The 14,004-nt window shown below is 41.0% G+C and overlaps 1 protein-coding gene across 5 annotated transcripts in view; it reads left to right on the top strand.

Moving 5' to 3' along the window:
* The window catches only part of CFAP74 (cilia and flagella associated protein 74), a 284,293-nt gene that overhangs the window by 195,557 nt on the left and 74,732 nt on the right, over positions 1-14,004 (top strand). For all 5 annotated transcript variants that reach the window (XM_077457647.1, XM_077457646.1, XM_077457645.1 and 2 more), the window contains 4 exons: positions 1,758-1,891; positions 3,901-4,177; positions 4,973-5,116; positions 8,376-8,515. In XM_077457647.1, the coding sequence (XP_077313773.1) occupies positions 1,758-1,891; positions 3,901-4,177; positions 4,973-5,116; positions 8,376-8,515 (695 nt within the window). The remainder of the gene's footprint in view (positions 1-1,757; positions 1,892-3,900; positions 4,178-4,972; positions 5,117-8,375; positions 8,516-14,004) is intronic.

Genomic DNA, 14,004 nt, shown 5'->3' with positions numbered 1-14,004 from the left:
AAATCTTGAAGGACTCCTGAGGAATACGAAGGAGCAATGGAAACATTAGCTTTAATACATGATTAATTATAATGCACACAATATAAAAATGCATAGCGCTCCAAGTTATCCAGCTTGGCCTGTTTGCAGGTATATTCCACATTATTAGCTACCAAGATCGATATCCCCTAGAATATGAGGTATGCATCGAATGATATTGTGTGCGATACTGGGCACGCTTCAAGTAATGTAGTGTATCCGCACAGAGACGAGTCTTCTGCAGGCAGACCACAGCCAGAGAACACTGTTTAAGGGAGGTAAAAATAGCTGTTTAGTAGCATTGCTTAACCACTGTATATTCCAAGAGAATATAACAGAATCTTTATACAGTATATCACCATCTTAATACATGAGGTGCAATGAGGGTGCAAAGGGCAAAGCAAGCCCATAACACTATTAAAGCACATTCAATGACCATCAGTCCACTGTACAATGCGTGGTCACCCAAATTCAGAATTGTAGCAAGAAAAACAAAAGTCCGGTCCTGAAATTGACTCCCGCCAGAAGGAAAAAAAAAAACACATTTATAAGGCTACTTTCACACGGAGGCATTGTAGAGCTAAAAATGGCACCTGTAAAGTGCCTAAAAACTCCCTCTGATGCCTCCCTAGTGTGAAAGCCCGACTGCTTTCACACTGCAGCGGTGCGCTTATGGGACGGGAAAAAAACTTCCTGTAAGCATCTTTGGAGCGGACTACACCGCTCCTGTCCATTGGAATGAATAGGCAGTGAATCCGAAGCACCTGGAAATCGCTTCAGAAGTTTTAACCCTTTCTTCTGGAGCTAGCGGGGGTTAAAGGCCCCCACTAGTGGCCGAAAAGCCCCTCTACGGTAAAGCGCCACTTAAACGAGCGGTGCTTTACAGCAGCTGCAGTGTGTAAGCAGCCTAACAGAACAAAATGCCCTGGTTCTATATCAGAGCCACTACAAATGGGCCCCTTGTTAAGCCAAAATAATTTAAGTTCACTGTGCATAACCTCAATGATGACATACATTTGAATAAAGATATCCAATATCATAAACAGTAGCTCTCCACTAGATACCTAGTAAAACACATTAACAGTAAGGCACTTATCAAAAAAATATAATAAAAAGAGTGTAAAAAAACAAAAGTTTAGTAATGTCTAGCAGTTCTAAGGACTCATTATCATCCAGATTTTAGTGATTGGTTTTAAATCTACTTTAAAGAGGAAGTCAAGTCTTCCACTTTAATTGTACCTACAGGTAAGCCAATAGGTACAGCCTATAGGCTTACCTGTAGGTACTGTAAATACCTCCTAAACACCATTTAGGAGATATTTACTAGATACGCTGCTGCCGATATCCTCGGTGCATGCGCACTAAAGAAATGGCCCGATAGTGCTGTTTCTTCAGGGCTCGTGCCGTGACCGGCGGCTCCCGCGCGCATGATTGGCTTCAGCCAATCACAGCGCTAGAGCCGCGAACCGGGAAGTGACTCCAAGAAATATGTCGGCCCTGTCAGCAGTGTGCGGGTGCCGTTTCGGGGCATCGTTCTAAGATGAGTATTTCATAATTAGCTAGTATGCAATGCTTACTAGCTCATTATGACTTTGTCTTGTGGGTCTTTTTGGGGGGGAGATTTTTTTTTTGTTTGGAGGTTTACAACTTTTTTAAGTTAGGTGCAGAAATGTATGCTTTGTTTGTGACTAAGCATATAGCTCTCATGTCTAACTAGCAATTTGACTTTTGAATTACAGTACGTAGACATTCAACCCAATGATGGTTTTGGAACTCTGCTTCCCTTGGAGACAATAACACTGGATATCATAGTCGGAGCTCCAAAAGCTGAAGAATACAGCTTTGACCTGACATGCAAATCGGCTATCAATAGGTGAGAAAGGATTGTTTTCCTGATCATTAATTGTAGAATAGACAATAAATGTTCTGATCTTACCCATGAGCTTGATCTTTATTTTGTTTTTCTCATGGTGTCAGAAAGTAGAGCAAAATAAACTGCAACAAGGAGGTTGATTGATTTATGACCAAAAATAAAAATAACACTATAACACAATAATAGCCTGGAGATTTTGCCCTTAGTGACCAGTTATGCTTTGCCTTTCATTTTTTGGAAAAAAATGTTGGCTGGTTTCACGCTATCTTCGCATGCGGCTCCCAGCAGGGGTCTTGTGCGACCCTGTTCACTATTTCAGGCTGAATTCGGACCTGAAACGGACCAACAGACACACAATTCCCCTGTGCAAATTCCCACCAGAGCCCAAGGGGAGATATGTGAACCGGCTCCATGGAGAGCAAATCAAAACCTCCTGCTATTGTCAATTGGATGTGGGGAACCCGCATCCAATTCGCAATAGTGAGCTCAGCCTTAAACATTTTGACTGGTTGCTATAGCAATAAATCCAAATAATTTCCTTATCTCTAGTATTCATGAATCAGACCCATTGAGGTTGATTTACACAAAGCAAATAGGCTATTCAATTTGCAAGGGAATTTTCCCCAGAGCCTGGTGAATGTTGTAAAATGTATTTTGCAAAGCATCCCCATTCATATGTAAGGAAAATAAAAAGTAGCATTTTTGCTTGCACATGATTGGATGATGGATGTCAGCAGTGCTTTACCTGATTCACTGAGGTTTGGGAAAACATTTGTTTGCAAAATGTAACTTCCCTTACAAAGTGAACAGAATCTAATATTCTCTAATAAATCAACCCTCATCCCAAAATATTATTATAGGACATTTAAAAAAAACAGTGCATCACTTCATAATATGGAAATGCACTTTGTTCCTATCTTTTCAATAGAAGATAACAATGGTAAAATGTATATCTAAATTGATGTTCCATAAGTCACTCTTTGCTTGCTCTATTCTTCTACAAGTTTAAATCTCTGTCTCAAAATGATTATGTCCATAAGGTTACAACTATACACTTAGTCTTTTTGAAGACACGATTATTACTTTGCTATGTGACAGTGGCGGCCAGTGCATTAGGGGCGGATGGGCGCCGCCACCCCATCCATGTGTCCAGCCCCCTGATCTACATACAGGGACGCCGGATGCATGGGTCCCAATGGGGGAGTTGCATTTTTGAAGCATGTAATTAAAGCCAGAGGCTCTAATAGGCTTTAAAAAAAGGGTGTGATGATAACAAAAGAATATTTGTTATCGCCACACTAATCCTCTTCCAGGCCAAACAGGAAGCCGTTTCCGAGACCCGTCACCTGATTGGCTTAAAGGACAGGCGATCCTATTTGAGGAGGAGAGAAGAGACGCACAGCAGAAGCCGCTGTGGTCTAAGAGAGGACACAGGTGCCGCTGCCTGACCCACAGCTGGCTGCCCGCTGCCTGACCCACAGCTCGCCGCTGTCACCCGCAGGTGGGGATGTGGACAAACTTGGAGCATAGGAGAACTCATCACCGAACATGTGTCACTCCTCCCAACTAACCACTCCCTTGTATGTTGATCCACAACACTATACAGACCTCTCTTGTCGTTCTACAAAGCTCTGATGAAGAGGGTTTTTTCCTCGAAATGCATCAGCCAAATTTCAGCACTTGCCCTTGCATGGACATGTCTATTTTTCTAATTTAATGTGTATAATTGTAACCTGGTTTTATGAACACGTGGATACTTTTTGTATGGATTCACCACCCCCCTTTTTTCCATAAATAAACTCTAACATCTTGATCAATGTATCAGATCACGCGCCTTCCATCTCTTTCTTACACTGCTATGTGACCCACACTCTGTTCTTAATATTGTTGTCTCTCTACTATTGAAAAAAAATGTAAACCCAATCAGGACTGTTTCTTTTTAATGTTTGTGGACATTATTATTTACATGCACTATTGTTTATTCATTTACTTGACTTTTGTTCACTCAGACAATTTAAGGTCTCCTGTAAAGCCGTCGGGGTCCATCCGCCTCTGGAACTGTCTCATTCCTTGGTCCAATTTCCGAGGACAGCCTTAAATGATGTCTCAATTGCCACTTTGTATGTCATCAATTCCCACATTAGCTGCAATGAATTCACTCATCCTGTACCAAGGATTGGTAAAGGAGAGATTGCACCTGTTGGACCTACATCATTTCAATTTATGGTACCTGATGAGTCAGCTGTCACTATATCACCGTCGGTTGGCTCTGTTTTTCCAGGAAAGGTGAGATGAATATAAAATGTAAGTTAAAATGTATTCAATGTAATATATGCCAAAAGTAAAGATTATTATGTAAAAGTGTATGTAAAATTATTTTTTATTTGGTTTGGATAGAGTGAGGAATCCACTTTCATGTTTTCTTTACAGACTGTGTCCCGAATAGTGAAATTTACATTCTATATTGGTCCTGGTAACCATTTTCTTCTGTATAGAAAGTGAAGGGAAATCAAACATTTTACATACAGTTTAACTTATAACAGTATTTCACAGATATCTGCATTGCATCACATGTGATAGATTTTCTTAAGTGTGAATATTTAATGTAATTCATGATATTTCACGTTTGGGCGAGCACTGATTAATCAATCACCAACTCCATGTCAACCATTCAAAACATAGGAAACATTTTTGGGTGGATTTTCCTTTTATCTGTAGATGCATGGGCATGTGCAGTTTCCCTGTGCAAGCACATGTTCAGAATTTAAAGCCCAATAGATTTATTAGTCAAATAAGCCAACAAGTGAAATCAAATTTTGTGAACAACTTAATTAGGATATACTGTGGATCAAGGTTCAAAGTTATGTAGAACTGTCTTTGCCAGGATTACTAGTGTTTCTCTCTGATCCAAACCTTTCTTCCATTTTCTGTGTAACATTGTGTCCTGGATCTGGTATATTTATTTTGCTTATTCTTGGACTGCGCAGAGAATCATTATTTGGAGATGACTCTTTTCCTTACATGCTCAAATTTTTTTGAGGCATTAGACATACAAGCCAGTTCTTATTGTTTCTCTTTCAGAGGTGCCTAATCCAGGTTTCTTTTAAACCAACTCTTCATGATAAGGAGATCAGAGAGGAAGCAATAAGTATGTTGCATCGAGCAGTGGAAACCAGAGCACTTCTTAATAAAGAAGCCCAAACGGCAGTGGAGAATGAAGACCAGGTATGGCAAATCCTATATACTCAGTGAGGCTGTTGGTGCTCATGACCAAGGGTCTCCAATCTTCTTTCCAAACAAAGGGCCAGTTTACTGTCCTTGAGACTTTGGGGGGGTCGGATTTTGCCCAGTGGGGGTAGAAAATGGCCTGATGTCGTTGGATATGAAAAATGCCCCATCATTGTTATTCATGGAAGGAATAGTGCCCCATTGTTGGAATTAATGGGAGGAATAGAGCCCCATCGTTGCTGTCTGTGGGAGAAAGAGCCCAATCATTAGTGCAAATTTAAGAAAACAGTGTTTCGTATCGGTGGGAGGAATAGTGCCCCATTGTTGGTGTCAATGAAAGGAATAGTGATTTTTACGAATGGTAGAAATAGTACCCTAAGGGCTGGATAATGGCAAGCAAAGGGCTACATTCAGCCCTTGGGCAGCAGTTTGGAGACTACTGCTTATGACCATAGCAACTGATCTGATCTCTTGCTTTTTCCCTGTGGAGGTTAAAGAGTGAAAACACAATTTATTTGATTGCCTTGGGCATTAGAGCAGTTATTTCCTTACTTCCAGATAACCCTTGCTTCTGGAACTACAGCCCAGCCCAAAATCCAATTAGAGCTTCATTTTATTTAGCTGATAATTTGAGGGTGTAGTTGGTGTGGTTTATTATAGAAATCAAGGAGGTGGCCCCTAGTTATTAAAGCACACATGACTGGGCACACATCTAACATGTTCAATGCAAAAGTGCAATAGTCTGGTCTTCATGGACAAAAATGGTTGCCTTTGAAAAGTTTCAACTGTTGGGATCTCAGTCATATACATAGCAAAAACAGATATTTGCCCTGGGACTTTGTAAATGTTGTACACTGTTCGGCCAATATATGTAAAAAAAGTAACTTTATTAAGTATATAAAGGTTGTCGTACATAGTTTACATCAATAGATAAAAACAGTTGGTAATAGTTAGGATACATAATATAATGTGAACAGATCTGTTGCAAAGATCCATGTAATTTGATACACAACATCTAAAACTTGACACTTTCTACGAGTCAATGCTCGCGTCTTACAGAGTAAGTACATAAGCAGTGTATCAATAGGCAATACCAAGGTGCAGCAGGCTGGCTTCCCAAACAATGGCAACTTTCTCTGGCTCCTTCACTGCACATTTGTAGGTCATTCCCTTTATACTATTTTCCATGACTATGGACATTGAGAAACCCCAGGGGACACCTATTTTTTATCCTCATACCATCCATCCTTCAGTTGACACCCGGAGGGGCCCTGATGGATCCACTTCCTCACCTCCCGTGCTTTGGCCGTCCCACTACCATTGTTTCAGAAACCATCCTTCTGCACCTTGGTATTGCCTATTGATACACTGCTAATGTACTCACTCCTGAAGAAGCAAGCATTGACTCGTGAAATGTATCAATTTTTAGATGTGTATCAAATTACATGGATCTTTGCAACAGATGTGTTCACGTCATATTATGTATCCTACCTATTACCAATTGTTTTTATCTATTGATGTAAACTATGTATGATTACCTTTATATACTTAATAAAGTTACTTTTTTACATATGTGTTGGCCTCACAGTGTTCACCTCTACAAAGTCCCAGGGCAAATATCTGTTTTTGTTATGTCTTATTTAGGGATGGAGGTGTATCATTGGTAGCACTAGACCTATTCTTTGCTCAGTCATATACATAAGACATAATTCACAAATATTGCAGGAGGGGAGACCACCGCAAAGACCTCATCAACCTTCTGCTCTCTTATTTTCTATTAATAGGCTCAGGGAGGAGAGGTAACTAAGCCATTTCCTATATCCCCATGACATATAATAAGGTAGGATACTCATATAGCGTGCATACCTGAGAGAGAGTTGATAATTGTGTATGATCAGTGTATTCCTGAGAAGGGGGGAATTCCCACTCTCAGAATACAAAAGCACAATTCTGACTTTTTGTTTGCTTTTTTGTTCAACTGACTGGTTGAATGATAAGAAACGGTCTATGTATACTCTGCTTAAAGTGGAACTTCAGTCAGAAAATAAACTCCTGCTAGAGCTCTTCAGACTGGCCCCTTTTGCAGACATAGCTATGTAAAACATTAAAAATAAGTGCCTATACTTTTTAAAATCCAGTAATACACTGCCTCACCCTGCTCTATACATGCTCAGGTGCTCAACATTTTTAGGCACTGCTGAGTTTGTAGAGGCTGATCTGCTGACTGCCCTTAAGCAGAATCAAACCTTCCTATCCTTTACAGCCACAGAAGCTACTTCTGTTTGAACTGCAACTGCCATGGTGATCAGTTATGACACCAGCCATTTGATGGTTTGACAGTTTGGGTGAAGACACAATCAAATCAAACTGTTTTTTGAAACTGGTAAATCGATTTAGTTTTGCTTTATGATTTACAGCTGGGGCTTTGGGCAAAATGGCATCCAGCAAGAACAAATAGGAGCAATGGTGGAGGCAATTTACAGCATATACTATTTTGGTAGCATACTTATTCATGTGGAATGTATGTTCCTTGCTTAAGAACATCAAGTTGTTATGGGTAAAGTTCCACTTTAAATCAGACAGTCCCTCCTTTGTTTGGATAGAGGGAGTAAGTTTATCCCTCCGTTTAGCCTTTTAGCAGTCTTTGTGATATTATCTCTTCTGCTATTCAGGTCATTACAGACATCAGCTGTTATGAGCTTACAGAAACCTAGTGCTTTTGACTAGAGCTGATGGCTGCAAGTGGTAAAAATGATTTTTCATATTTACTTGGCCCCTCCTCCACCCCCCCCGGTAGCCTTCTGGGATACACACAAGTCACCATTCAGAAAGTGTAGCGCGACTCACACATTCGCAGTAGGAAACTGCGTATGAAGCTGGAAGGCTTCATTGCCGGTTTCCCTTACCTAAGATGCCCGCTGCCTGCACCAAAGCCAATTTCTGGATCCCTGAACAGATAAGTGCCCTTACACGACTTTACTTTTTTTTTTCAGACTGGAGCTCTCCGATAAAGTTAAAAACTTTGTATATATTATAATCGCAAACATTAACTAGACAATTAAACATCATGATAATGCAGCCTTAAAGCTGGGGAATATTGAATATTAACAACAGGTTAAGCTGTGATTTTATATACAGTATATAGTGTATCTCTATCTAAGCTATATATCTATGATAGCTGAAGTTTTTTTTTTCAGTTTTTATATGAATGTGAGATATTCTGACATATATTCAAATAAATGTGTCACCGTTGCAGAGCAAAAAAGAAAAGAGAAATGTATCTTCAAAGAAGGACAAACGAAAGCAGCTGGTATCTCCTAAGCAAGTTCAGAAATCCCTCAAACCAGCAGACACTCTTATTTCAGAGATACCCAAGATAGAAGATCTAAAAGAAGAGTAAGCACACAGAAGTCTTTATATCCTATTCAATGCCTACACTAACAAACTAATACTTAAAGAGAGCTATAAAATATTGCATTTTTTTTTGCTGCTGCTTTTTTAAACGCATATTTTTTTCCAACTTTTTTTTCATCTTTCTTGAGTCCAGAGAGAAGTGTGCTATGAAGCCAAAGATGCTGCCCAGCTTGGGCTGTGTGTGGCTAGTGGGGATAGGTGTAAGGTACAGACTTCACCTTTTTTGGGAGGCAGTTAGAGGCTAAGAGGTCCAGACTATCTGTCTGCGTGGCAGAGAAAGACTGTTCTTTCTTGTTGAGTTCATGGGGTTGCCGTCCTCATTGCTCATCTCCAGGATGTCTGTACTGACATCTGCATGATTCTGGGTCACCTGTAGTGGCTCTTTGAGGCATCAGTGGCCACCTGGTACCTTTCTAGCTGCCAGTCCCCATACATTAGATGAGCCTCCAGACTGTGGGCTTTGCTGACCAGGGCCTTGCAGATTCGCAATAACAGTTGGAGCTCATGTATGATCCACTCATACTCCTTCTTGAGCTCCTCATTCTCCCTATGCAAATAATCCTGCTTTTCGGTGATGGCTTGCAGCTGACCACTCAGTTCCTGTTTCTGCTGTTTCTTGGCATCATAGAAACAAAATAGCATTTGGACAGCCAGAATATGGGCATATTTTAACTTTTCAAGTCCAGACACCCCTGTGTCAGACCATATGGGGAACAACTGCCACCCCTTATTCCTCCTAGGTAAAATAGACATCTGAGGCCGCGTACACACGCGGGGACTGTTCGCTCAACTTTGTCCGTCAAACAGTTTCAGCGAACAGTCCGCTCAAAATTAGCATGGACGGACTTGCCCACACACGACGAACGAACAGTTTGCTGAAACCGTGCGCGATGACGTGAACGGCACGTACGACGGGACGGAAAATACGACGTCCTATACACTGCATTACAACTTTCGGCGTGTAAATCCTTTCTGAGCATGCGCGGAACTTAGTTTGACGAACAAGCCTACACACGAGGGGACTGTTCGCTGAAACCAAGTTTCAGCGGACAGTTTTTCGGAATTTCCGAAAAACTTTGTTCAGCAGACTGTTCACTGAAACTGTCCGCTGAAAGCCCACACACGGGCGGACTGTCCGCCGAAACACTGTTTAGCGGACAAAGTTGGGCGAACAGTCCCCGCGTGTGTACGCGGCCTGAGTCCTGTCATATTTATATATTATTTCAAAGCCAATTCCATGCTGGACCATAATATGGACATTAGCAGTCTGTAAACAGTAGATATTCAGAGCTATGAATACTTATCACAAACTGTACCTGGGAGATGGTCATGAACGTGGTGACCACCCCTCAGATGCTTAATTGGTCATTGGCCTCTGTCAACACCCCTTTGATGCCTCCAAAAAAAGGAATGCCAGGACAGTTTGACAGTTCTCATGTACCAGCAAATCAGGAGCATCTGTCACATTTGTGAACCGATAATACTTGGCTCATCGACTGAACTAGAATCCAAGAGGATCTCGAAAACAGATCTAGATGTAAGGATTTACAAATTATTGGCATTCCTGAGAATGTTAGGTTTTTTCATTCATAACACTGATGTTAGTTACTCTGCAAAAACTTCTTGTCTTTCCTAAAGAGAATATCCATGTTTGGCATTGGATTTTCCCTCCTAGAAATGACTTAAAAATTTAAGGTGTGATTGCAAAATTTTTGGTCTACAATGAAAAAGCTTAACTTTGTACATAAATTCAAAAAGCAGAACCTGTGAAACTCGAATATAGTCGGATTCTAACTGTTTTTGATTTGTCATATACAATGTCTCAGCAAAGGAGATCATTTTCTATGCTTTGCAGTGACTTTGTATATGCCAATATAACATTTTCACTATCCTATCCCTCTATTGTATGTCTTATATTACATTATGCTCCTAATAAAAGCAAGTCACTTTTTTGGATGGGTCTAAAAAAAAATGTATTTCCTTCATAAATGAACCAATATTAGTTGGTGGAGCCTCAATGACCTAATGGATTTTATCTTGGATAGATCTCCTGTCTCACATTTTTTCTTCCCATACATCATCAAACTTAGCTCATTGGGCTTTTAATTTTTGTCTTTTAGATATTTGGAGAATTCAGCATACTGTAGAAAGGGATTTTATTTTTTATTCCCATTCCCACTCTAAGTTCTTTCTTTTTTTCACAATTTCTTTATTTTTTCCCCTTTTTTCTTTCATATAAACAAGAATGGAAATTTACATAAACAGTCTAAATATCATACATTGAATTTCCATATTCATACATAATAAAAAGAAAAACATAACAATTCGTTCTATTTCCTTTACCTCTTGCTTCCCTTATAGTGTAATATATAAATCCAAGGAAAAAAGCTAAGTTGATGGTAATGTATGGGGACGACGTCGAGGAAACTCCTCCCTCTGAGTTCGTTCCCACTTACCCTATGTCTGGTCCTGGGTTGGTGCTATTTCCAGCCAGGCCAAAGTTTTATTGTTATCTTCTTATTTCTCACCTCCCCCCTTTATTTCCATCCTTGTTATTCCCCAAATAAATAAATAAATAAAAAGACCACCCCAAACCACCCCCCTCAACACCCCCACAGACCAAGAAGGGGAGGGGGAGAGAGAGGAAGTTCTCCTCTCCTTCCCCTATATCTCCACCTCCTCCCCCTTAGATCGCATCAATCTGTCTCTTTCCCTCCTCCGAAGAGATATAAAGATTCCATGGTGTCCATATTTCTAAGTAGGTTTTTCTTCTTTTCCTAGCTGTCCATATTAGGTCTTCCATCCTGTTCACCTCCATAACTTTCTTCAGCCACATGCTCACACTAGGGGGTTGTGTCTGTTTCCACCTAAGTGTTATACATGCCTTGGCTGTGTTTACCAAGTGACACAGGATGGAATTCCTATATATTTTCCCCAGGGTCTCTGACAAGTGCAAGAGGAATACTGCTGGGTCCTCCCGTATTTCTACTTCACTGAATTTTTGAATAATCTCTCGTACGTCCTTCCAATATTTCTCAATTTTTGGGCATGACCAAAATATATGTAGAAAATTTCCCACTTCTTTCTGACACCTCCAACACTTACTTGATGTATGGGGGAAATATTTTTGAAGTTTTTCTGGTGTTCTGTACCATTGTGAAATGATTTTATAATTAGTTTCTTGTAGTTTTCTACATGTCGCTGTTTTAAAGACAGATTGTATCATGTTTTTCGTCTGCTCCTCAGAAAAAGTACTTCCTAGGTCTATTTCCCACTTCCGAAAGAAGGGTAGCTGAAAATTTTCTAATGGTTTAGTCAATAGCGCGTACATTTTAGAAATTACATGCGTAATTGGCTCCTTTTCCACACAGAGTTTCTCAAATGGCGTATAACCACGATCTAATAACTCTGGTGCTATCTCTGTACTTAAAAAATGTCCTAGTTGTGCCGCCTGCCAGAAATCTAATTGAAAGGGACCTTTTCTATCCATCATCTCCTGCATTGGCCATTTACCCATTTTTATGAAATGCGAGGCTTGATATATTCCTTTTTTAATCAGCTTGTCGAAAGGTCCTTTCTGTATACCTGGTATGAATCGGGGATTACCTAATATAGGAACTAGAGAGGAATTCTGTGTCGATATCTTATTCTTAACTAAAAGATTGTAACATATCTGTAGTGTGGGTCCTATTGTAGGATGTAACTTCGTATCCGAAGTCAGGTTTTTATAGCACCAAGGTGCTCTATATAATAGCTCCCTACATTGTGCTTGCTCTAAATTTACCCATATTTTCTGGTCTCCATGTCGACACCAGTCCAACAGTCGGCCTAGATGTATTGCCTGATAATATTTATATATGTCCGGTGTTGCCAGTCCCCCGTATTGCTTCGGTAGTGTTAATAGTGTCCTCCGTATCCTTGGTTGTTTATCTGCCCATATAAATTTCATGAATAATGTTTGTATAGTTCTAAAAAATTTCCTTGGCATTAGAATTGGGATTGCCTGGAGGAGGTACAGGAGTTTTGGCAGAATATTCATCTTGATTATATTATTTCTTCCAAACCAGGAATGTATTCCCCTATGCCATCTCTCCAGGCATCCACGTACCATCTTTAATACCGGCGCAAAATTGAATTCATATATTTTATTGGGGTCTGTTACAATCATTATTCCTAAATATTTCAGGCCTTGATCCGTCCAATTAAATTTGTAATTCTAAGTTCTTTCTTATCAACCACATTTTTGTCTCAAAGCACTAAAGGCTACCATTAGCAGAAATCAAAACGCAATCCAAAATTTTACAGTTGTTAGCGTTACATGACGTGAAGGGAAATCCCTCAAACGGGACCCTGTTTTTGGTGAACTTTGAAGGAATTTCCCATCAGTTTGGAGAGATTTCCTCTAACTGCTGCTGTGTCTCTGGTACAGAGATCTTGGAGATACAGATAACAAAACAAAACCTGACAAATGTTTTAACCATTTCCTACTCCATTCAAAACAAAGGCCTAGCTTTAGATCAGGGATAGACAACCCCCCCCCACACTGGTGCCACAAGCGGTACTCAAAGCCCCTTTTGCCAGCACTCGACTCCCTCCCCATCAGCAGAGCAGTGCAGGGAAGTGGCAGTGAGACACTAATGCATTCCAATTTCAGAATTGCCCACACCGCACCTGCACTGGGGGAAGGCACTGTGCCCCCACACGTTGTAAAAGATGGGAAACATTGTTTGGTTCTCTAACGATCGTCAGCTTTTGTGATGAGAAAGAGATTGGGTGTAGTTCCGCTGGGGAAGGGCTGTCATTGGCCACTGCTAAAGCCAAATCAGTCCTGCTAGCCCCGCCCATCATCTAGAAGATGAGTCGCTTGGTTGCCACTACCAATCTCAGGAAGAAGGAATTTCTGAGATTCCTGACCTGAGCTCATCATTGCACATCCATTCCAGATGCTTGTATATGACATCACATACAAGCACGTGGGCTGGATGCGAGAGGTGGATCAGCAGGAAGAGTGTGCCAGGACAAGTAGATGTCTCATTTCTGGTTCCTTTCACCACTTTGCATATCACAAATATCATAGATGAGAAGTGGGTACAGCGGTGGAGCAGATGAGCATGAGGGTACAGCGGTGGGGAAAATGAGCAGGGGGGGTTCAAAGGTGGGACAGAGGAGCAGGAGCATACAGCGGTGTGGCAGATGTGCAGGGAGGTACAGTGGTGGAAGAGATGAGACGGGGCTTCAGTAGTGGGACAGAGTAGCAGGGGGTACATTGATCGGGCAGATGAGCAGGAGGGTACAGTGATGGGGCAGATGAGCATGGGGGTACAGTGATGGGGCAGATGAGCAGGGGGATTTAGTGTTGGGCCAGATGAGAAGGGGGTTCAGTGGTGAGACAGAAAAGCGGGGGGGGGGGGGGTAGAGCAGTGGGACAGATGTGAAAGGATCTGTATTGGTGGGACAGGTGAGCAGAGGGA

Source organism: Lithobates pipiens, unplaced genomic scaffold (assembly GCF_037356315.1).
Source record: "Lithobates pipiens isolate NorthernLeopardFrog02 unplaced genomic scaffold, aLitPip1_a1.2 Scaffold_27, whole genome shotgun sequence".
NCBI lineage: Eukaryota > Metazoa > Chordata > Amphibia > Anura > Ranidae > Lithobates > Lithobates pipiens.
The sequence above is the reverse complement of the archived record's forward strand: the minus strand, read 5'-3'. Positions and strand labels throughout refer to the sequence as shown.